General features: G+C 45.5%; 1 protein-coding gene across 2 annotated transcripts; it reads right to left on the reverse strand.

Annotated features, from left to right (window-relative positions):
- Nucleotides 1-2,146: 2,146 nt before the first annotated feature.
- LOC118769966 (TBC1 domain family member 2A-like) lies at nt 2,147-24,665 on the reverse strand. 2 transcript variants are annotated; one of them, XM_036517403.1, is made up of 14 exons: nt 24,419-24,665; nt 22,261-22,987; nt 19,552-19,696; nt 13,969-14,095; nt 12,119-12,265; nt 11,426-11,573; nt 9,807-10,196; nt 8,622-8,732; nt 7,342-7,514; nt 6,258-6,758; nt 5,454-5,574; nt 4,471-4,656; nt 3,895-4,016; nt 2,147-2,355 (listed from the first exon to the last, which is right to left on the reverse strand). In XM_036517403.1, exons 2-14 carry the CDS (start codon nt 22,969-22,971, stop codon nt 2,154-2,156), a joined length of 3,084 nt encoding a protein of 1,027 aa, XP_036373296.1. In that variant the 5' UTR covers nt 22,972-22,987; nt 24,419-24,665; the 3' UTR covers nt 2,147-2,153. The 2 variants fall into 2 exon arrangements, with proteins under 2 accessions (XP_036373296.1, XP_036373295.1); XM_036517402.1 differs by lacking the exons at nt 11,426-11,573; nt 12,119-12,265; nt 13,969-14,095; ... (1 more) ...; nt 22,261-22,987; nt 24,419-24,665 and having other exon boundaries at nt 8,622-8,851; nt 9,807-9,869.
- Nucleotides 24,666-25,502: the final 837 nt, after the last annotated feature.

Genomic DNA, 25,502 nt, shown 5'->3' on the forward strand with positions numbered 1-25,502 from the left:
CAAGCAACACTGAGCAAGCAACCCGGTGGTGTTGGTTACAGCCGAACGAGGTCAGGTCCGATCAAACTGGTAACTCAGTGCTGAGCTGGATTTGGCATCTACTCAAGCAAGCTGCAGATCCCTTCTTCAGTCAAAATAGTGTTGTTGTTGTTGTTGTGTTTGTGCTAGTAAAATAATACAAATTAAAGCATTTAAAGCATTTTGTTCATGTCTGCTCCCGAAACAAATTTGGCCCAGTTGCCTCAGTTAAGACAAATTCGTTATTCGATTGTTCTGGACCATAAAACTTTAAAATAAACAAAGAATTCTTAAAGAGATTCAGAAATCGTACTTTTTAAATTTCATATCAATTTTAATTTTCATAAAACTATTTCATACACTACATTACACTTAGTCTGTTTATATCCAGATATTTTTGGGTGTATTTCGAGAAAACATGCCATAACATAAGATGAATTTCTGAGGACAGTTGAAATGAGAGTAACAAGAAATCTGACATCACAAAAATGGTGGGGCTTTGATGTTGCAGGGCCCTGATTTAGGCTGTCTGTAAATAGGGCAATGCGGAAACTGGCAGTGTGGTAAATAGTGCTAACGGTACATAAGAAGCACTTGTCACATCCTCCATCCTTAGGGTGGCCCTGCAGTGATGTGATTGGAAACCAGAAGGAACGTTTACCATGATCTATGGACAGTATTAACCCCAGAACAAAATAAAACCTACGATTCTTCCTCACAGGCTCCCTGAAAAGTACATAAATGAAACGAAAGTGCCAAAACGCAGGGAAAGCTCAAAAGCTCAAATTTCAGTGCTTTTGTGTTTGCCTGTCACTCTCTCTTTCTCCATCCCTTGTTCGATTCTGCTCTCATCTTTAGAGTCACTCAGTTGCTGGAATTTCCTTTGTCACATGACCTCCCGAATCAGAAAATGCTCTTATATCCACCTTAACTAATGAATACTTAAATGCATAACAGACACACGGATTTCTGACATTATAGTCCCAGAGGCTAACATTTTAACATGTAAGCATTTCTAAAAGCATTTATGTATAATGTTCTATTTTGCTAAAACCTCCTGTATAAAAGGCTCCAATAACACCAGCCTGAATTATGAATTTTTAATGTGCCACAAATAGACTAAAATATGTTGAATAACCACCTTCACTCGTATCTTTGTGCCAGCACAAACACATTCAAAACAACCCATTTTTCTCACGAAGGATTTGGCATATAACTGTCGAAAGGTCAAATCCAAAGATCTATGCAATTAACAGCTCAGTCAGACCTGAATGATTGATTGTATTTGGGGAAAACAGCATACACATGGGTTCAAAGGACCAGGAGTTTGAAACACTGTGCGTAACACTTCAGCTATCCTAGGTTCGTCCACCCACCATTAGTTAGATAAAATGGAGATCTGGGGGAGAACCACTGCTTGTAAACCTACTGCCCTCTAGTGGTTAATCTCCAAAGTTTCAGGCTGTTCCACAATCCTCACCATTATTTCTCTGTGATCACTAGTATATACCACAGGATGATTTTTGACTTAGCCTGATGGCATCTCATTGAAATGTCTTTGGAAGGACCTATGCTTGAAAAAAATCACTACTGTGACATCTGTGCACAAAAAGAGTTTCTCAAAGCCAAGTTCTTGTGCTCTCCTTGACAGCATGTCCTTGACAGCATGTCAGACACTCGTAGTTTTGCCACCCCCACCACAGTTTTTTTCTGCCAGTGAGCAGATTAGGTGGATCCACCCTGATTGGACGAAGGAGACCCTGGGCCCCATTGTATCAGGCGAGTCTCCCCCATGTAACTTAAACAGCAGAGACTATAGAACCTCTGCCCTTGGAAAGTGATAAAAGTCCATCTGTGGGGCTGTTTGATGCAGACGGAATCACAGACTGACAGACAGTTTGTGCACACGAAGCCAGGTCCATTGCCCTTCAGGGCAAGAGCAGGACGATATGCAGTTAGTCCATGGTGCAAAAAAAACCCAGGTCCATCGCTCCGAGGGTAAAGTGCACTTTTGTTGCGGGACTGAAGTCACCGCCGGTCACAGATGTAGGTGAACATTGTGTTCCTCCGCATGCACATGGGCCTCTCCCCGCCCCTTCGCCCCCCCCCCCCCCCCTACTTCCGGCTCCTCCTGCCTAGGGGTCGTCCTCGTCCTCGCTGACAGCGGTGTCCAGGTCCTTGTCCTTCCGCTCGGCGCTCTCGGTGACAAACTCCCTCTGGATCCTCTCCAGGTCCCGCAGCTCCGCCCGCAGACGCTCCAGGTGCAGGGCACGCCGCCCCTGCACCTGCCTCATGGGGAACGGGTTCATGTCGTTAAAGGCGATGCTCATCAGCTTCCTGCAGGGGGCGAGAGAGAGCCCACAGGTCGCTAACTGTGTAACCCTGTCCACATACACCAGCATGCATTTATTGTAAAATCTATGCCAATTCCTTAACAAGAGGCTGAAGAGTAACATACAGGGTGACAGAGAAGGAAGACAGAGTTATTATTCTGTGATCTTCTTGTCAGTCTTATAAATTGTAGATGTACTCATGGAATTATGCGTCCTTTCAAAAGCTGAACAGCACGTCATGAAAAAAGAAACAGTTGACAGAGATATAATTGAATGAAACTATTTGCCAATGTGCCACTGTCATCCCTGGAACACCCACTTTGGGAACTGAAACACTCAACTAAAGATGCCTTCCTCACAAAGATTTCACACGTCAAAGTAAATTTTCTTCGATAAATGCAAGAAAGACCAAGGAACCACAACCAGCGGTGACATCATTTTGAATCTGAAGATTTAGACAGAAATGTAATGCAATGAGATTTTTCTGATGTGACTTTGGAGAGTTTGTTTTCTGTTTGTATACCTGTAGATCCAGATTTTCCAGCTGTCTGACAAGGCACATACACTCACATGAAACAATCCTTGGGGAGTGATGTGGAAAGAGAGTTCACTCCATTTTAGCATTCATTTGATAGGACGAATAAACCTTTAAATGGTAAACTTAACTTAGGGTTGCATATTCATTTGTACAGGTATAACCCATGGAGTCCACTCAGTGTCTGCTTTAAGTGTTTAATAGGCACAGCACATCTGAGGTTTTTATTTCAGAATCCAGAGCCCTCAGCTTGAATATCTGCTCTCCTGTGCAATCCGGCTTTCTCTGCCTCGATTTTTGAGAGACCATGGTGAATTTCACACTGAAAGCTCCTCATATGCGGAGTTACTGGAACAGTGCGTACCGGCCGCGAGCAGAGAGCTCGGTTGCCTCTCAATCTCGCATTCTCTCCCAACATATTCGGCACGCTCCTGCACTGTCTCCTCCGCCTGAATTATTTATGACGATGTCTGCCTACCGCCTCAAAAATAGCTCTCCCTGAGTCTACGAACCAGGGAACCGTACGCGGGAGAGGACCGCTAACCGCAGAGCGCGGAGAAAGACAGCTCCTCAAAGAAGAAGGCTGACTTCAGGAAGGACGATCGCGCAAAGCCTCAAAAACCTTGATGTCCGAAGTTTAGTACATCAATTCAATCTGACAGCAGTGCGCTTTGTAACTACCTTTGTTTGAGGAATGTTTTTCCTGCATCGTTTTCTGTATTTCAGAAACTGCTGAGCTCATAATATTGTGTAAAACCTGACAGTGAAAGTGCTTGCTGAAAGTACACCATAACTTGGAGCAGCATAACTTCTCTGTTCAACGCAACTGCAATGCCCTTTCACCATGAGGAACACATTTGCGGAAGTTTTTTTTTCATTAATACAACAATGTGGCCAAACATACAGGAAAAATCCTGACTTTCTTTAATTTGCTCCTCAAAATTAAGGACAAAGCACATGTATTGGGCATGTCTCTGTGTTGTAAATCATCTAAGTAAGACCAATTACCTGCTATCTGAGACGGTTTTGGTGAAGAACCGTAGATACTGGTACATCTCCACCTTATCTCGGATCTTTAGGAAGTCCTCCTCTTTGTATTTGAAGAGGGCCAGTGCATATCGAAATAGCACCTGTGGGGAAAAATAATGAGGGAAGTGAAACCTCTTCATTTTACCCACGCAAATAATAAGCTGATTTCCTAAGGCGCATTTTCCCAATGTAATGGCAGGCCTGAGAATAGTGTGGAGATCACTCTCTGTCCTGCTGTGACTTTAACTTCAGAGTCCTTTGCTGACTAAGGGTGATAGCTTCAGAAAGGGATGGCTGAATATAGCTCTCGATCTTTCCTAATAGGCTGAGTTCAGTCTGCGGAAAACTCCCAATAGGCTACCTGAAACTGGTCACTAAAAAATCAAGGATTTGAGAGAAAGTTGCTTGAGAAAGAAGTGGGAGGAGCTTACAGAAAGAGTCAAATAAGACAGACAGAGCAGTGTTCTGAGCTGCTACCCTGGGGTTGGGTCCACATTGTAGCCCAGCCTCTGACCAGCCCTACTCCTTGTGTTGACCCCGCCCATCCCCACCGACCTTGGTGCCCTCGTACAGGAAGGCGTCCCACACTTGCAGCAGGATGTTGCTGGCCAGGCTCTCCACGAACACCACCATGAACCAGTTGAAGGTGATGAGCGACACGTCCACCTGGAGCTCCTCGAAGTGGGCGGTGAGGCGGGGCAGCTTCTCCGCCATGAAGTCCTTCAGCACCCGCTGGTCCGCCTGCAGGGAAGAAACAGTCACCACTGGGTCTGGGAAGGTCTGGGAACCTTCCACGCTTAGCAACTGATCCTAGATCAGGATCAGTATTTTACACTCAATGGTCACCATGAGGATTCAGGGTTCCCTCTAAGCTTGGATCTGATGCTGTACAAAAAGAGCCACAGACATATTTCATGCCCACATTCCAGTTTCCTCAATGCATTCTTTCACTGCTTTAAATTACATAAGCCATCCTGTTTGTTCCATTTCTATGATCTTGTTTTGGTGCTATGAAGATCAGATGGATGATATTTAGGTTGCTGTTTTAATAAGACACCCAGGTCACACTGTGTTGAGTAGCGGGGTATTCGGACATTGCTGGCTACAGAGCATTTCAGCTCAGTTCCTTTGGGACAACAGATCTAATTCACACAAGCTGCCCCTTATTTAGCTCCGTAAACAATAGTGATTGTTAAAATGACTGTTGGGTTTTCAACGTACTGGTGAACAAATTCCCCTAAGGGGGGAAATGCTCCAACTTGCTCGCCAGCTCCACCGGTTTTCTGGGCGAGCCGACTTCCTCAGCGATGGCTGTGATCATTGTCTGACACCGCTCCGCGCTGCTCTGTGGCAGTTTGTGTCGAACACATCGGAACAAACTGTTCGGCGCGTTCCTGTTAAATTTAAACAGCACACTGTGCTGTTGGCAAAGCGCCCGCTCTGAGCGTTCGGCTGCTCTGTATGCCTGGGTGTCTGTAAATACTGCAGGGTTGTGACGTTGTGACGGCGTCACAGTGCCGTTGGGGGAGAGCTCGCACCTGGGAGGCAGTGAGGGTCTTGCTGTAGTAGTCCTGTGGCATTATGGTGTCCACCACCGCCACCAGGCACCAGAAAGCGTCCTCCTCGTTCTGCAGAACCAGCAGGGCGATGGCGGCCAGCCTGGGGACGGACAATGAGAGAGAGAGAGAGAGGGAGAGAGAGGAAACAAAAAGAGAGAGAGAGAGACCACAGTCAGCACTTATACGCTGAAACAGTGGCGGTCAAAATGCTTTACAAATTGAACAACAGCCAATAAAGAGAGAGAGGACAGAGTAAAGCTTTTGTCACACCAAGAACAATAACAGTCATTATAACAATAAACAAATATGATTTCTTCCAAACTAGTCAAAATGAATGCAGCTGGAATCGACACTGGAACCCTATTACTACAGATACTACTATGCAGACTGGAAAAGGAGGTAGTATTTCTGCAGTGCCAGTAGAGGGAGCTATTTCTCCTGTTATAGAGCCTATTCTTCATTTGGTATGAGAAATTCGTGTTGAGACTCTATTGCATTGTAGGGGCCCTGGTAGTAATAACAGTATGCATGTCTCATCTGTTGAGACCCTGGCAGTAGTAACAGTTTGAATCTCTCGCCTGTTGAGGCCCTTGCAGTATTAACAGTTTGTATATCTCACCTGTTAAGGCTCTGGAAGTAGTAGCAGTTTGAATATTTCACCTGTTGAGGCTCTGGCAGTATTAACAGTTTGTATATCTCACCTGTTGAGGCTCTGGCAGTATTAACAGTTTGTATATCTCACCTGTTGAGGCTCTGGAAGTAGTAACAGTAGCTGTATCTCACCTGTTGAGGCCCTGGCAGTAGCCGACGGCGGGGTTCTGCCAGGAGAAGGCCAGCAGGATGCGGTGCAGCTGCTGCACGGCAGGGCCGGAGGGCGAGGCGAAGCGCTGGTTGCTGGTGAGGGTGCGGTGCAGGTCCAGCTGGATCTGCCGGGAGGCCGGGTGTGGGCAGGCCTGCGCCTTGCGGCTCAGCTCCTGGTACCGGCTCGGGTGGCGGTCCCGGATGGTGCGGGTGCGCGCCCGCGTCACCCAGCGCCACACCTCGCGCCGGTACTCCTGGGGCACCCCGGCCCGCAGCAGGCCCTTCAGCTCGGGCGAGGGCGTCAGCTCGCCCGACGGCCGCCCGGCCAGGTGCTGCGCCCAGCGGCCCAGCAGGGCCTTGTCCCCGGCCTCCCGCCGCAGCAGGTTGTGGGTGCGGATCTCCAGGGCCTGGATCTTGGCGAGCAGCTTCACGTCCTCCACCTCGAAGTCCGGGACCATCTTGAAGCCATACTCGTCATACTCCCTTCAGAGGGGGGGGCGAAAGAACAATTGTGTCATTTTCTCACAATCTACACAAGCATTTACTCTCTGCAGTGCACTGCAATCATATCTCCCACTTAGGCATTTATTTTATAATATGTTATAACTGTGTTATAACATAAATGCCTGTTTATTACAATTATAAATGGCAGCACTGTGGGCTTGTGATATGGAGCAGGGCTTGTGACTGAAAGGCTGCTGGTTAGATTCCCCGCTTGGGCAAGGTACTTAACCCACAACTGCATGTAAGATCCAGCTGTATAAATGGATACAATTGTAACTCATGTTAAGTCGCTCTGGATAAGACAGTCTGCTAAATGACAATATTACATCACAGCTGGTGGTTGGCCATGTGACCCACACATATATTCTCCTCCAGTGTATTGTACTTTACTTTAACATTGTTTCAGGTCATAGGTAATCAACTAACTGAATCAAGGAGGACCGGTGACTTAGGACAAAAAGGAGAATACACACACCAGCCCAAAAGGAACTGAATTTGGTGTCCCTGATATAAGACAGGAAATGGAGTGATGAAACCCCCCCCCCCCCACACACACACACACCTGACGGGGTCGAGTTTGAGGGTGTCCTTCATGTCGGCCTGCAGCGCCTCCTGGATCAGCCTCTTGACCGCCTCCTGCTGCTTGCCGTCCAGGCCCTTGCTCTCCTGCAGGTCCCGGAGCACCCCCAGGTAGCGGCTCTCCGTCTGGCAGTTCTTGGCCTCCAGGTAAGCGCACTGCCACATAAGCAACAAGATAAGAAACGCGCCCTGGGGGGGGGGGGGGGGGGGGGTGTCTCCAAAAATGGACACCTTGGCTTGTTCCACAGCAAAACCAAACTCAGGGATTAAATGTACAACCCAGCCATTTATTTGCACACCACTGACTTGGTGTGCAGGTGCTATGTCAAATTAAATACCTCCTCTGGAGTATTTGTTTTCAAATACTTCCTGTTTTTAATTTTTAGAAAATATAAAAAATAAATTTTAAGCTCCAATTACATATACCCATTCATTGGTATTGGTAAGGTAAAATATGGGTGACATCAACACTCCTGGGGGCCCTTTAAGGAGACCCTATGTCTCCCGTAGGTCAAAGTGCAGAACACAGTTACCCAAATGAAATCGACACCTTTTGGAATAGAGCTAATACTATTTCAAGTCACAGCTACCATTTATTCTGCCATCACATAATCACCCAAAGGGATTCGAGTGGCTGGCTCATAGGGTCACAGGCTTACCCCCATTTCTGTGGCATCTGTGAGTGCACCCCCTCTCACCACCAAGACACAACAACTAACCAGTCCATTTCAGGATCCTTTATCCACAAAAGCTGGCGGAATCTAGAGGTGACCCATTTACCACAGACCGCAGTGAGACCAGATTAGCCACCAGTGGTGCTTGTAATGCAAACCACTGAATGTGAACTGACTGGCCACAGTGAATCGCCATCACCCGCTAGGGCAGCACAGCGGTTAAAGAGCTGGAATCAGCACCAGAAGGCTGCATGTTCAAATCCAATATGAGACACTACTGTTAAGGGTCTCACTACTGACCCTTAACCATGCTGAGTTAATCCAAATTGCTTCAGTAAATGCGAAGCTATACAAATGGACGATGTAAAAATGAAACCTACGTAGAGCTGTAGGTAAGAGTGCCTGGTATACAGATAAATAGCATCATTCAATGTGACAGTACTGGCCAAACAGTTGCAGAAAATGAGTGCAATAGTGCCTCCAGACCATTAACCTTGCGAGACAGGATACCAAGATAAGTGTCTGCACCCGAACAGCCTCAGGGTCATGTTGTAATGAAAATACAACGCCCCCTCCCCTTTTCTCACACCTTCATCATCAGACTCTTCTCCTGCTCCGAGCTGTTCCTCCACAGCCTGGTCAGCTGGTAGATCTCGGAGTTGAGGAACTTGTTCTGCATCTTGTAGGCCTCTATGTCGTCCTGTGGGAAGAGGAGGGGCCTGGGGGTGAGAGGTGCCGGGAGGCCTTGGCTCTGAGGCAGCTGCAGCCTGACTCCCGCACGTTCTTTCATGTGAGAAAAAGTGTTCGGCACGGTGCCTCCTGGGTAATGAGACCACAGGCAAGAGCAGCAGCTGAAAGTGTACTGTGGCGTCTGTCTTTACTGTCAGTGAAACAGTTACACAAGACCCCCATGTTACCAAAAGGCTAGCCTGAGCGTGTGATGCAGTTGGCTAAACATGGTTTGTTTAGTATATTTGTGTGGTTTGTCTGGTCACACTGAACAGGCATCTGATGCAGCATATGACAATAGCATCACAGTAGCACAGAGTACTGTATGAAAGACAACTGTGGTAAATATTCAGATTTAGCTATTGCATCACCATTTCTCAACACTGCAGAACAAGTGAAAGAATGAAATAAGACATCCGCAAACCGCACATCCAATAATATAGAGCGCGATAGAGAAAGCTGAGAGAAAATGTAATCCTCTCTCCTCATCCTCCTACACACATGCATACACACACTCACTCATATGAACATGTACACATGCACACTAACACATAGACACTCACTCACTCATACACACATGCACACTAATGTATACACACACACACTCACTCATACACACATGCATACACACACTCACTCATACGAACATGCACACATGCACACTAATGCATACACACACACACACTCACTCATACACACATACACACTCACGCATGCACACTAACACATAGACACTCACTCACTCATACACACATGCACACTAATGTATACACACTCACTCATTCAACACTAACGCATACACACACATACAGACATACACACGCACACAAACACAGGCACAACTGTGTGCACACACAGACCATACACACGTGTACTCACATACGTATACTCATGCACACAGACAGACAGACATACACACGTGTGTACAAACACATGCTTACTTATGCGCAGACAGACCTACGCACGTATACAAACACACGCATACTTATGCACAGACTGACATACGCACGTTTACAAACACAATTACACACACACACACACACACCTTGAGGTTCTCGATCTCCTCCTGCAGCTGGCGGAAGGTGGCGGCGCCCATGCTGTTGGAGACGGCGCGGCGCGGGTCGTCCGCGCAGACGGTCAGCTGCTCTGACAGCCGCAGCACCACCTCCTGCTTGGCGCGGTTCTTCTCCGCCATCAGCCGCGCGTGCTCCTGCAGCTCGGCCACCCGGGCGTCGCGCTCGGCCAGGCTCCGCCGCAGCGCCTCCCGCTGGCAGCGCAGCGCCTCCGCCCGCGCCTCCAGCTCGGCGGCCCGCCGCTCGCCGTGCCGCAGCAGCTCCAGGCGCTCCAGCTCGCCCTCGGCCGACAGGAAGCGCGAGCACGCCCGCTTCTCCCGCTGCGCCTCCTCCAGGGCCCTGTGCAGCAGGCACACCAGCTCCTGCCAGGAAGTGACATCACATTACACTATCTGCACTTAGCCAACGCTCTCATCCACTTACATAGGTTACAGCTTTTACATGTTATCCTTTTATACAGTTGGATATTTACTGAGGCAGCTGTGGGTTAAGTACCTTGCCCAAGGGTACCGCAGCAGTGCCCCAGTGGGGAATCAAACCAGCAACCCTTCGGTTATAAGCCCCGTTCCTTGCCATGCTACACTGCCGTCATGTGTGATGTGTGACTGTGAGCTCACAGGGGATTGGTCTGGTCAACAGCCTGGGGTAGGCATTGAGCAGGTCCACCATAACCTGGACTTGTTTTGCTTGGATCGACGCTCCACGGATGCTGGACAGGTTGACAAATTTTTATATCATCCAGATGGCTCACCCTATTCACTGATCCCACTGCGTCAGCAAATCCACATGCGGAACAGATCAGTGAATTTGCACAACAGCTTTGCAGCACCACAACAACAAGCCCTTTGTATTATATGGATGTGCAGATCTGTGTCCACTGTAAGACTCTAGTGCCCCTTAAGTTTAATGTGTGGGGACAGAATAAGCCTCTGTGGCCCTGGGAGGTAAAGAGGTTGACGTATCTAGAAGCAGTTCAAAGGAAACTCTATTAAAATGAGCTTCTTTGGTCGACGAATAAGCGCTCTCAAGGTAAGGCCTTTGAAATCACGTTCATGTTCTGCCTTATTCTGCCTTGTTCTGGCCTTAAATAGAGAAAGCCCTGTTCAGCAGCGAGTGTTATCTCAGATGATGATGATACTTAGTTCCTCTCACACATAAATTTTGTGCAAAATTAACAACAGATAAGAACCTCCATTTGCCCTTATTTTAACTCTGTTGGTCAGAGGCCTCTTTTTTACAAAAGGGCCTAGAGGTCACTATAGGGGAGGATGCAATCATTAGTGTAGCCAGTGCAGAAGTGTTTGGAGTTCATCCAGTGTATTGTGTTATCCACACCCCTATTTAGGAGATGATTACTGTGGGGCATCTTCCATTATTATTATTATTATTATTATTAGTAGTAGTAGTAGTAGTAATAGTAGGATTGGTAATAATGTCATTATTGGTAATAATACCAGTTGTAGCGTAGTAGTAGTATTGGTATTAGTATTATTAGTTGTAATAATAGTAGTAGCAGCAGTGGTGGATCATAAGATCGAGGGAGGATTTTGGGTGAGGGGTGAAGGAAAAGCCCCGTCCTGAGATGGTTCACCTTCTGTGCCTTGACCTCCTCGGCCAGCGTGAGCACTTCCTGCCGGAGACGGGACGTCCTGTCTGCGGCACTGGCCTCCTTGCGGTCCGCGGGCATGGTGGCCGACATCCCGCTCTTCTTCCGGGGGTGTGGCTTGGGGGAGCACTCGGTTGGCACCTCCCGCCCCCGCTCAGCCAGCAGCACGGGGGACTCACGCGGGCTGGGGGTCTCCACAGGGGTGGGGGGCTCTGAGGGACAGGAGGGCAGTCGGTGAGTATCTGCCCCTCCCCAAACTAAGCTGTGACTGTCCTGTCCGTCCAATCTGTCTGTTCACCCTTACACATTCCATCTCCCACAAATTGACACTCACACTAACACACACGCTAACAATACGCACTCCCAGTCATGCACGCACACGCTCACACATGCACACGTACTAACAAATACGCCCTCACACGCACATACCACACATGCATATATGAGAACACTCACACACAACCACATGCACATATACAGCATTTGCAGACTGTCAAAGTGGCCTCCTGTTTAGTTGTTTGTACAGTTGTTTGATTGCATCAGTGCCGGATGCCTGGGAATTTCCATGACACTGAGATTCCTCTCGCTGTGACCGCGTGCCACAGGTGTGCGCTTGTCACCGTGTGAGGGTGACTGTGCATGGGTTATTTTGGGTTATCAGAGCTCTCGAATCCACATGGCCTACCGGAAGCGTCCAGGCCCCCCTGTGCGGGGGTGTCCGGGACAGAGGTGGGGGCTGCGGGTTCCTGGGACAGGTCCCAGTGGAACACACTGCGGCTCAGCTCCTGGGAGGAACGGCTCCAACGCAGACTGTGCACAGAGTTCCTGTGGGCACGCACACATTCACAAAATCACAGATAAGCACTGCGCATTCAGACGCGAAGGCCATGCACTTCTCCACCCTCCTCCTCCAGACTCTTTGATAATAAAGGCCGGATTTAACGTTCCAGTCTGAGCTATAATGGCCGAGAGCAGCAGCATAGGGAAGTAGAGTAGGGCTGAGTTTGTAACCTAATCTTTGATTCTCAGGTGGGGCACTGCTGTTGTAACCTTAGGCAGGGTACGTTCTATGTACATGATTCTGTTAACACTGAGTCTCATAAACAGATAACATAAAAAATGTCAGCTCTGAAAAAGGCAGTCTGGCACAAATATATAAACTAAGGACACATATAAATAATAAATGATGTAATTATTAGTCATAATACCTGAAATGCAATGTTCCTGCTATGTCAGGTAGTGTTTATTTAGATTCACTTCCCCGTCTGTGCAAAAACACTACCCTGTAAAGGATATCCAGTTTAAGCAACTGTCCTTATCCACACCATCATGTGAGTAATGGTTTCGTGTTACATATGTTATTATTTATAACCTTATTTGCAGCTTTTTAGATCCGTTCCTCGAAAACTTTTACTGTTCATTAGAAAGACTGAAGATAAAACCAAGTAAGTGAGCATGACTGGCAAATTCGTCACGACACAAAAATTTTTTGGCAAAAAAGTTTTTTTTCCTTGTACAGATCTAAAGCAATTGTAGGTTAATCTCAAAAGAGGATAAAGAGCGAACCCTAAGATTTGTGGACACGGATTAATTTTCACAGTCCAAAAAAAGGATCATGAACTTTGACCCTGGCAGTGTGGACATGAATGAAGCGCCGATTTCACCAAGCTCTGATGTATTTTGTCATTGCCTCCCCAAGCCAAGCATCACCACACTGATGTCAGCTGTGTCTCTCTCTCCTCTTCCCAGGACACACACACAGAGTAACGTGGGGATCATAAGCTCCATCCCGGGATGACAACTCCCACAGGTTTTTGTTCCAATATAAGTACTTAATTTGACCACTTTTTAATTTTTCTTCATTTTTTCAGTTTCGCAACAGATCTGTTGCGCCCCGGAACCATATCTGTACCCTGCTTTCCAGGAACATTTAACTGCTGTGTAGTTCTTGGAAGTTCACCTGTGCTAATATCCCAGGCTAATTTACTTCGCTGGAGCTGAAACCAGCACGCACACATCCCTCCAGAGACCGAGCCCCACACCTCCAGTAAGACAGGATAAAACAAGCAGAGCATGGAAATTTTACACAATCACTGACGCACATCTATTAATCAGAAAAGAAGAGGCAGCTTCAGCAACAGCCATTATAAAAAAGCCAGGAGACATGAGGGGGGTCAAGACCTTATGGGGAAATGCCACATTACACACAGTGGTCCGCTGAGGTCATGGGCTGAACAGTTTCGGGTTTTTTGGAAATTGTGCACCAAGCGTTTGTGAGGTGATGGTCACCTGATCACATCCCACACATGATCCTGACAAAGGCCTAGGTTGAAGAGCGTTGGCGTTTTTAACAATAAAGATCGTCACTGAATGCTGCTCAACTTTACGGAATCCTGCACAGAGCAAGGACGTGACATTTCATTGGCTCCTCAGTTCACTGATGTATGCGGTGTGTGTGTGTGTGTGTGTGTGTGTGTGTGTGTGTGTGTGTGCACTGTATGTGTACAGACATGAGTGTGCATACTCACTGAATCTCTGTCAGAGGGTGCTTGAAGGAGACGTTGGTAAGGGTGGCGTGTTGCCGTGGCGCTGGCTGCCTGGCGGCCTCCTCCCCGACCAGCCCAGTCGGGGTTTTCACTGTGGGCAGGAAGTCATCTTCACGACCCACCCAAAAATAAACAACGCCACAGTGAATGGACAAACCTTGTTATATGGATAGTACAGAACATGACTGCCCAGCCACCTTACAGTACCATGGGCACATTTCTCTCAACAAATATGCCAACCTCAGTGAATATAAAGCAGATGTAAGTCAGGATTATCCCCAGTTATGCCCCAGACTTGGTATTGGCACCTGTGGTCTTTTCCTTCTTGCAGAAAGCGAGCACGAAACTTAAAAATAGATCTACAATAGAAAGGCAATCTTTTCCCACTTAAGGATCTACAACTGTAGACAGAAAAGGCATTCCTACAATGTTTGCACCAACGTTATCATGCTAGCACAATGTCACAACTTCAGACATACGGCAGCAGGTAAACATGATTCTGCAATCTGACAGACATTAGACACATGATAAAATAAAATATGAGCTCCAAAAGTGAAAGTGATATTTGAATAAAATGTACTTAATATATTTTAAAATATATCACTTATTGACACACTCATGATTTTAGAATCAATTTTATTATGTAATACATGTTATATACAGCTGATGTACCATATACTCACAATGTGCAACATTGCAACAATGCAACATATATTATATGTTTCATCACATACTCCTCACAATAAGCAGAAAATGAATCAATGCGTCAATAATTTAGTTACACATTTCTTTTTTTGAGCTATTCCATGTGACAAACCATCAACATTTGTTCATCAGGCAAGTTTATACTTGTAGCACTTTCAATGTTATCTTATTTTGCTTCACAAAAATACTAGCAGAAGAGAGGTAGATAACTGAAAAATCTGACAAATATTCCCTACCCAGAAGAAACCAGGTATCATATTTATATCAAGAAAAATATCTCCTACTTTCAGCTCTGAGATTTGGTCGTCATCGACAGCATAAATCTACAGCATGCGATGTAGCTAATAGAGTCTGTCTCATGACAGATGTCAGTGAAAACCGGGCCATATTTGCTGGACAAGGTTTGTAAGTATGGGTCACATGACAAGACCTGTCAATGAACCCTTGTTATGGGACTTTCTGAACAAGCAGAGGAGCTCTCAACAGCACATTCTTCACAAATGGCATTAAGTGTGCTGGTCTCGAGCATGGATTTGCTTCCAGACTATTTATCCTCTCCTCAGTATAAACAAGTCTTAAACATGGAGACCAAAAGCAGCACTGCTTGGGATTTGTCACAGGAAATCAGGGTCATTATGTGTGCTAACCCTGCCTAAAAAAACTGCCACATCAGCCTTCAGATCTGGGACTTAACAGTCTTGTTTTGCAGTCACGGGTGAGGGTGGGTCATGTCTGCACAAGCAGCAGAATACCTCATTAATGAGTCAGCGCCCCCCCCCCCCCCCCCCCCACCCACCCCCAGCACAGGCTGATAGGCCTCCATTCACACTGCAGGCAAGAAAAGTCTGCCTGGGAGAACGGGGTCGCCGCTGAAAGCGGTGTTGGTCGACCAGCAGGGGACAGTCTTCTAATTGGCCGGTACTGCATTTGTTGGCTGATGGTTAAACTGAGATTCCGGCCCACTTAGATCATCACAGATCTCGCTGCACTTACTGCATTTTTTTTCCAAATCTTGATCTTTCAATTTGGTCAAGTAATCACTCCCAAATTTGATTGGCTACACAAATTCTCGACTGTGCGACTCAACCAATGTGAGGTGAGCCTTCTGGTAGAAACCTAAAGGGACGGCAGGCACAACAGAAACACTCTGAAATAGCCACAAAGAAAACGACGGAAATACACCAATGAATGCATTTCTTTTTTTTGCATTACTGTTAATTAGGCCCTTATTGGTGTGACTTCCAAAGTGCATCTAATAAAGTCGCATGAAAAGTTGCATGCCACTCCCCCACCCGCAGTCGCGTATGAACAAACGTCAGTGCCCAACAGCGCTGTGATCGCAAAGGCGTGTGCAGGTCAACATGAATGCAAGTGCTTTACCAACCAGCAGAAACTCAACCATGAGGCTGGGACGCTACCATTTTACCCCCGGAGCAGGGTACTTAATGTTAATATGCCCCAGTAAATAATTAGCTGTGGAGATGCACAATAAGCAAGTTGTCCTGAATAGGATGGTCTCATAAGCATCCAAAGTAGTAAAAAGTATAGACAAGCTTGTTTGGTGTGAACGATTGAATAAGACAGACATAACCAGTGCTGGTTATCTGTGTTACCTACACATGGGAAACACAGCACTGTACCAAATAGCCACACTGTTGTGTGATATGCCCACGTGAATAGCAGAACAGGACTTCCCCACCCCTCCCCCACCCAACCTCAGTTTACACCTGCTAACTCTGGGAAGAGCCTTTGGCTGACTATTGCCAATCTTGGTCATATCTTTATATCATGAGGAACAACACGTCATCCTCCTGACCTTTTTATGTATTCCACAGCGGGTAACACAGGGTTACACTGGGTTTGCTGTTGGCTTATACTCCTGATTTTCATTACCTGGGGTTGATTGAGCTGTTAACTGAATGTTCACCTTTTAGAATTTTTGACAGTTAATCTGCTGGATATCCTTTGTCGAAGGAGCGTATTCTCTGAGGCGTTTGGAGTGACAAATGATCCGATGAAGGGAGCAGCCAAAATAAAGCCTCATTAATCAACTGTTCTACCAGTTAACTGAAGAGCGGATTAACTCTGAATAACTGAACCTGAATACTCACTTACATTACATTTTTTTTGTTGTTTAAAGGGCAGAAATAAACAGAAATTTTATTTCTTTGCATCTTTCTGTTAATTGAATCATCTTTGGCCTTGTTTAGCTGAATTGTGCCAAAATGTTAAACGTTAAAAATGAACTTCCAAGATGAAATAAATGGATACAACAAGAGGGGCTTGCCAGCTTCTCCCTCTAACCTTGTACAGTGGTCCTGAAATCAGGGAGTTATTCTTCAAGCACAGTGAGTGTCAAACTCGGCCTCGCTCTGAGCCACTGTAGCAGAAACTACACTCTAGAAAACAGAATGTTCCTCTCCCAGAGGCCCAGGGAAGTCTGTTAATATTCATAGAGAAAAACCGGTTTTGAAACCACTGTAACTGCCCTCTAACTCAGATTACCAAAGGGGCGGTTCTATACGGATGGAAAAAAAAAAGTTAAAAAGTTGACACTCCACCATGAACTATGTTTCCCAGAGCTCCTAGCTGTGATTCCTTAGGGGTAGTGTGTCTGTGTATTTATACCACACGCGTGCCAATCAGCGACCACGGGTCTCCAGGAAAATTGGTTTTATATTTGTGTCTGTGCTATGTCTTTTTTCCAGTTCTGCGCTTCCATTTTGCACACACTGAAATGATACAATCCTCGATAACATGCCTTGTGGTGAAGCAGGGTTCTAGGCTTCTCCTAAATCTCTCTAAAGCAACAAAATTTCAGATCATACTTCGTTATAAACTTGTGACCCATCCCTCCCTGCTGTCCCTTAGCCCCTGCTGGGGGTGTGGCTTTAATGGTGTGATGCAATAAAGAGAGGGAGCTGCCCTTGATCAGATGCCTAAGTCACAGGATACTTTCCCTGCGGCCTGTGTCTAGGTTAACTGGGCCATGTAACTCCACACAGTCCTTAAGAAGTGGACCTCCATGCTGGCTCAGCAGACTCATGTTTCTTTTGGCAGCAGTGTGGTGTAGGCACAAGGAGAAGCGCTCAGAACCCAAAGGTTGCTGGTTCGAGTAATTCAAGGCATGCAACCTGGCTTGGCTCAGTAGATATCCAGCTGCATAAATAGATGTAAGTCACTCTGTTAACACAAATGTGTGACTTTCAATAAGAGTGTCTGCTGAGCAACTTTAATGTATACACCTGCTTACACACAGAAAATATCAAAGCCCTTGAGAATAGGTCATCAATTAAAATACTACATAAACTATACAGAAAATAATAATATATGTCATAAAACCACATGTAATACTTAAACAATTGAATGTTTTATGGGTTTAAAAGTAACTGAGCCTCTGCTAAACCTTACAATAAATTTTGAGTTTGTTAGCTCTTAAATCTCGTTGGACGTGGTTGAGTTTCATTGTTGATTGTGAGAATTAGGTCATGCCTTGTAATCACACTTTTTAAAATAGCCGTTGAAGTTCTGTTTTGTGGAAACAGGCACATGTTTCTCTCTCTGGAACTGTGAGGCTTCAGAAAAGCATGACTACCCTCCCAACTTCCTGTGAACTTCCTCGACCAGAGCAACAGTCACTGAAGCCTTCAGCGGCAAGTCCGGCTGTTTTCAGTGTTTACGCCCACCGCTTAGCAACGGTGCCTGGCACCCGTGAGGGATGCTGATTCGCGAGATAACTCATCCTCCATTCAGAGCCTCCCCTTGAACATTCAACGCGGTTACTGTGGTTACTGAGATTCCTCGCCCCTGGTGAATACAGCTGGGGGTGTGACTGCATGCTCCCAGACAGATATCCCAGACGGGCGTTTCCTGGAATACCCCTGCCCCCTCTCTTTCCCGTAAATACGGACCCTGGGAGAGAAAGCTCAATGAGCCAGCAAGGGCAGGCGGTCCTGTTTGGACATGTTCTTCCCAATAACTTTATACTTTGTACTTTGCCTTTGATATTGTGAATGCATATCAGTATACACAGTTATTTATATGACCAGACCACATTAATATTCACTTCCCATGTGAATCGCTCTATTCATCTTAAAAATAAAACTGAATGTGGGTTTGTTATAAACATTACAAAGTTTAAGAACTGAGGCCAAAATAGCTCCTTTTGGTCCTCCCCTGACCTCTCCCTGCCCTACAAACTGAATTTAATTGAGCAAATGGTTTCTGAAGGTCTCCAGATCCCTCAGAAAACACAAAATGAACAGAACTGGACCGTAAATGTTTCCTAGGCTGTTTCAGCGTCCGTGCCTTCATACACTCTGAAAACATAGCGGCAAACTGCAGGAGGGCCGGATAAGGACATAAAAGCAAAATTTCAAGAATGCTGCCACAGCGAGAGCAACTGTACCGTGCAAGACTCGCTATGTAGAGCAAGTGAATTGAACCTTCAGGGCAGTCAGCCACTATGACACAGTTAGAGGGTGGCTCACTGCAGCAGATAGCTCCCTGAGACGTTGCACACCTGTCTGGTCTACACATCACTGATCCCCAGTTCCCCATGTCTGTATTTAGTGTGCACATGAGCATGCAGCTGTCTCCCTTTCTACTCAGAGTCTCATAGACTTCCTTTGAGACACACTCAACGGTGACAGTCTGAAGCACACTGGCCTGCTTGCCTCTGTATCTAGCTCCAAATCCCAATACGTAAGTCCATTTGATTTCATTTTCACCCAGCTTAATTTATTAAGTATTAATTAACTTTATTAAGTTAGTTACAGAGACAGCTGACCAAAGTGAGAGATGGGGTGTGGTTACATGCACACCGACGACATTCACGCCCCGCAGTTCCGCCTGCCTCACCTGTGCAGTAGACCATGCCCCGGTCCGCGCCCTCCTTGCGCATGTCTGCGCAGGGCTGCGCAGACTGTCCGGCCTCGCCCCTGTGTTGCCACCGCTTCAGCTGCAGCTGCTGCAGCCAATACATCATGGCCTCGCGGTTCAGTGCCTGCAAAAAAAAATCCCCTTTAAGCACACAGGTCTATTACAGAGGAGGAAGGGTATGTGTGCGTGTGTGTGTGTGTGTGTGTGTGTGTGTGTGTGTGTGTGCTGTGCTGGCAAGGGGGCCTCACTACAATCAGATTTAGGCAGCAGAAGTCTGCAAAAGGGAACCGTGATAAAACAGAAACACCTGCACTGTGTTTTTTCTGTATATCTGATTTGTAAACTGACGTAAAAATATTCTGATGAGTAAAAAAAAAAAGATGTCAGTGGGCTACACCTGAATGAGTTCATAGACACTGACAAGAACAGCTTTTATTTTATTTATTTATTTTAATGTGCAAAAACGTCTGCGTGTTTGCTTTATTAACTGCCTGTCTGTTTCTTATGTTGTTGTTCTTGTGTTTTGGTGAGCCAAAGACAAATTTCCACCCTGGTGGACAATAAAGATATATTCTATTCTACTCTATTCTATTCTATTCTATTCTAGATCCGTTAATGGAGAGAAATCATCACATGATAGTAAAACTGAACAGACTGACCTGCTTCTTAGGAATAGGCTCAATAGCTGCACTTAAGGACATTGCAAACACAGATAATTGAAAGTAAAAGCTTTAGAATGTCAGAGATAGATCATTAAAAGTAAAAGCTTTAGAATGTCAGAGATAGATAATTAAAAGTAAAAGCTTTTGAGGGAGAGGGATACTGGTTAGCATGCAAGGGGAAGTGTAACTTGATAAACATTGGTAACTTTGACAGAGAAGTCTTGACATCGAGCAAATATTCTGAAGCAATAAGTCAGTTAACATTGTGTTCTGTTATACTATTGTGTTGCCTTGGCAGGTGGCCTTGCCTATAATGCCTTACATAGCTCAGATTTGTATATATTATCAATTTATACAGTGGGATAATTAATTAATTAAGGTAAACTGCCTTGCTCAAGGGTGCAACAGCGGCTCAATATCTGGGAAGTGAACCAAAAACATTCTGGCTGCAAGCCACTTTCCTTTGCCACTGAGCCATGTGGTTCAAGCACAAAAACAGTTTAAAAAAAAAAGGCTAGTGGCAAGCAGTAGCGTGAGAGGGCCATTCAAACTGGAAGAGAGTGATATATATTCAATTCAACAGCACTATCAGAACCTCTATTGTGTGTCACCACTGGGAATTTAAAGAGCAACCAGTGGTGGATAGAACAGCCTCTCTATGCAGGACGGAGGTCGGCCCCCCAGTCCTTGGGGGAACCTGTGACCTCAGAGGGAGACTGAGGGGGGACACAACTGGGCCACTGTTGCTCTGACATTCCCATAGTTTAAACCACACTTATGCGTTTGTTTCAGGAAGGCAATGGCTCTGCTTGGCAATATCAGTGACTGTCATTAAGAGCCCAACGTCAAAACGACGAAACCCAACTCTCTGGGTATTTCCAGGTCTCACTGAGACTTCCTGGCAAATTACTGCCAGGAAAAGATTGCAACCAGAAAAGTAATAACAACACCAGCAACAACAACAAAAATGCAATGCTGTCGTCTAGATTGATAATATGCATCAAGGATACAGTAGAAATAATTTAACCACTCAAAACTACTGTTTCCTCAACTGTTAGAATCCACTGCTGGTCCAGTCAGTGTTGTAAAACCAACCCTCATGGACAGGTGTGGCAAAATAAACTTAAACTGATTTTATTAAACCGTCCAAACACAGAAGCATCGGGCATAATCATTTACCAAAAAAAAAATAATATGTAGAAGAAGAGGAGGAGGAAGGAGAATAAGAAGACAAACAACAATAATACAAATTATTATAAATCTTAAGACTTTTTGAATTCTATCTTGTCAAGATCTTAACAAAGGCATGCTCGTCTGATGACTGAGACTTATGACTGGTACTGATCCCTCGCACCGACAGCCGACTTTGCCCTGCAACAGAGCAGTGAAGGTGACAGCTGTTGCTTCACTCTGGGCCAGACGAGAGGATGTCGAGGGTGAGTCACAGCTACGACAAACCACTGTGAACAATATCCTACTCCTAGACCAAAGCAGTGATGCATTTCCTGGTAACAGAAAAGCACATCAAAGGCTAGACAATATGCCTTGCTAATAACCACCTATTGCCAAAGGATTCTGCTATTTTGGGCAAGTTTAATCTCTCTGTCTTGGTGAAACACTGTAAAGGACGGTAAGAAGGTGTGGCCAAGACGTTCCCTGCCTTAACATGGAAGGCTAATAAATGTGGTTTGAGACCTGCTCTTGGCTATTGGCCTCTGATGTGAGGCATACACAATGTAGATTCTAACCTTTTTTAAGTTTTAACATGGTTCTAGAATACTAGAATACTCAAATGCTGTTGTCACAAACCTAATGAGACATTTCATATCAAGAGAACCTTATGCCCTGTGTTACTCATTTCCAAGGAAACCTCATTTTGGAGATCTACTATCTGACTTGCACACAATGTCACATTTAGACTTACGAGGAAAGATTTTTATCACGAACTAATTTTTTTCATTAAGAAGGGGATTTTGGGTACCTAAACCTGTCTCTGAATGTACCCAGCAGAAAGTGGCAGTTTCACCTTGAGGATGAAAGTTCGCTCTGGGGTTTGAATGTGGAAGGTGCCCTCGTCCGCCTGCAGCGGGTAGCCGAAGGTGGCGTCGGCGAGCTCAATGCGGCCCAGGGGGTTCACGTCCTGCGCAGTCCTGTAATAGAAAAGCTGGCACTTCCTGTCCTCGTAAGTGAACCAGCGGGACTTCCAGCTCTTCAGCGGGCCACCCATCTTCTGCAGATACCCACACAGTTTGGTGGAGATGGGCGGCTGCTCACCCCTCGGAGGGGTGCCCACTTGCGGAGCACCCCCCGACTTCTGGTCCAGGGTTAGAGGGGCCAAGCCCTTTGTCGTGACCTGGCCTGGGCTCCCCAGCAAAGTGACATCATTGTTTGCAGTGCATGGGTCTGAGTGCTCCGTCCTGGTGACATCATCACGATGTACAGCGGCCAGTTCTGGGCTCTCCACCACTGTGACACCATCATGCAAAGTGGGTGGGTGTGGGCTCGCCACCACAGTGACATCATAATCCACAGCGGGCAGATCTGGGCTCTTCACTATAGTGACATCATAATCCACAACTGGCAGATCTGGGCCCTTCACTATAGTGACATGATTACCCACAGTGTGTACATCTGGGCTCTTCACTACATCATAATCCACAGTAGTGACATCTGACTGGAGAGGAGGTGTTGGGGATTCTGTAGCACAGGTCCTTCCCTCTGGACAGTTACCCTCCATGACCCTCTTGGACACACTGGTCAAAAGATATCACAATGAATTTTATTGAGAAATTATTATTATTATAATACCATTATAACATCATATAATACCATTATTATACATTTAACTGTTGACAAACATGACATTATTCTCTCCATAGAACAGAACCAAAACTGACAGAATCAAAAGTGACACAATGTATAGCCTCAGTATTCAATGGTTAATATGCCATTGTACACATTTTCGGAGACTTATTAATCATCTGAATGAATCCATTATTATGATGCCAGTTGGGGGATTTATATGATTTTGAAAAATGAAGTTTTCCTTTAAATTATTGACTGGCCTTAACGTATTTTTATTGTTTTGGATGATTAGCAAGTCAAGTCAAGGCAAGCCAAGTCAATGTCGGTTTGAATAAGGATCACACATCCGGATCGGATTCAACTTTTTAGAGAGGCATTTAATATGTAATCTTATATTAGCAATACAAATTATGACATGAGATCGGTTAACCGCACTGACAATAAGTAAGAGAATGCTCTTAAAGGAGGTTGGTCTTAGTTATAATATCTAGTCTATTTACTTTTGCTGTATCTGAAATAAGTAAAATTTAATATGAAATGCACGGCGATTACAAAGTTAACGCCATCGCATTACAGGCAGTCATATATCTGAAAATCCTTCAAATTAATGTGTTTGGTAACCGCGCAGTAGTACAGTGAAAATTTTGTTTCGGGACAACTGGCAGTCCAGTTGTACATTTCATCTTTCTCTCGCACCCCCACTGATCCCGGTTCACAATCTCTCCCGCTTCATTAACAGTCTGTATGGGTTGTCAGCGGCAGTTGCACAGCACGGAAATAACGTTGCGATCCGGGGCTATTTATGTCACAAAACAAGCTGCGATCCTCGTGTGGGTGACAGAACAGGTGGAGTCATACACCCTGTCACCACCTGAGACTCAAAAACAGCTGGTTATACACGCACACGTCCGTACTGTTCATGCGTGAACAGTTTTAATGGCCGTAAGTGCAACTGGCCGTTAGAGTTGGGTAATATGTTGTTATTTTCAGTACGAGAGAGCACAGCCTAACACGTTACAATGCGTCTGTTAGTGTTAGTCTACAGACCATACGTTACATGTAGCCTAACGTTAGTGTAGTAGAAAAATGTAGTTATTGCTTATATCCGAGGTCAACATTTAACTACGTTTGCTTAAAAGACTTACCGCAGTGTCTAATCTAATTTACAGTCCAAAATATCCAGAAAATCAGAATTATATTTAAGAAGTATGCAGACGACAGGCTGCAGATAAAAACACGATGACTCCATAATTTCAGTTCAGGCTGTTTGGGTAAATGTAGAATAGACTATCTCTTGAAGAAACAAATTGCGAAACGCGCTTTAAATTATTAAATTATTTTAAAATATCAGCTCATAAATTATGAAACACCAAACTTACCACTTACTACTGAAGCTGTCAAAAATCGAACATGCCGTCCGGAAATATTTTCTCAATCTACTGTACCCTAACTTTACTTAAAGTCGTCCGGATATCCAGAAGGTAACCATGTGTTCAGACTGCGGATTAAATTTAATAACTTCCGTATCCCATTTTGAAGTGAGACCTCGCACCGCGCTTTGCTGTTCACTGTCGGATTTTTCGAAGATCCTCCCGACTTCGTTTTGTGTCCACAAAGTGGGCGGAGGCGCTGGATTGAACGTTTTCGCCTAGTCGCTCGCCCAGCCTTCACATTAGATCCGCCAATGACGACTTCATGTTCTGTAATGCTTTGGCATGGAAGCTCTCCCAACCGGTCCCCGCAGAGTGCAGAAGGTGTGTATGGTTGCTTTAAAAGGGCAGTCTCCGGTGACCGACGCTTCAGGTTACTGACGCGTGAATGACAGTCAGCTTTCACTAGGCGAGCGTACGAAGCCGAGCCGTCGAAGTGGAGTCTGCTGCCGCAGTGTGAACGCTTAAAGCGGCACCCCATCAATCATAGGACACAACAGGTGTCAGACCAGTCACAGTAACTTTGCCACGCACTAAAACAAAATGATTAATTGTGGCTGCTTCTCTGCTTTGTCGAAGTCATATAAAAATACTATGTCTAATTTGCGCATACGGCGACTTTTAATTTTCTACACGATTGACTTAAGAGTCTATCTTGGGGTTTGGGTAATATGCGGGTTTAGACTTGATGGCTGATATGAGTACAAAGTAGAGGATTATGAAAGCATTTAACGGAGCCATCAAATGTTATTCTGGCCGTCTCGAAAGACACAAATTGCAGCGTGTATTGGCTAATGCATTTTCATGTGTGTAAGTTTGAATATGATTTAGGTAACTGCTGCACCTATCTGTTATACAAATAGTCAAATACGCGCACTGCGCATTTAGGATTTATTGTGAATTGTTCCTTGTGTAGAACCATGGAATTGCTTTTGACATCCAGAACGATCCCAGTCTGCAATGTTACTCACCTAACGTCCTTCTGCAGGGCTCTACATCCGCTTCCTTATTGCTTAACTAAACGCAGTGTTCT

This window comes from Megalops cyprinoides, chromosome 22 (genome assembly GCF_013368585.1).
Source record: "Megalops cyprinoides isolate fMegCyp1 chromosome 22, fMegCyp1.pri, whole genome shotgun sequence".
In the NCBI taxonomy this organism is placed as follows: Eukaryota; Metazoa; Chordata; class Actinopteri; order Elopiformes; family Megalopidae; genus Megalops; species Megalops cyprinoides.

Excerpts from the sequence above, each read along its gene's own strand:
- LOC118769966 (XM_036517403.1), bottom strand. The coding sequence starts at position 22,971 with ATGGAGGGTAACTGTCCAGAGGGAAGGACCTGTGCTACAGAATCCCCA. Across the intron at positions 7,515-8,621 it reads AGAAGAGTCTGATGATGAAG|TGCGCTTACCTGGAGGCCAA; the intron begins GTGTGAGAAAAG and ends CTTATGTGGCAG. Across the intron at positions 4,017-4,470 it reads TCCTGTACGAGGGCACCAAG|GTGCTATTTCGATATGCACT; the intron begins GTCGGTGGGGAT and ends TTTTCCCCACAG.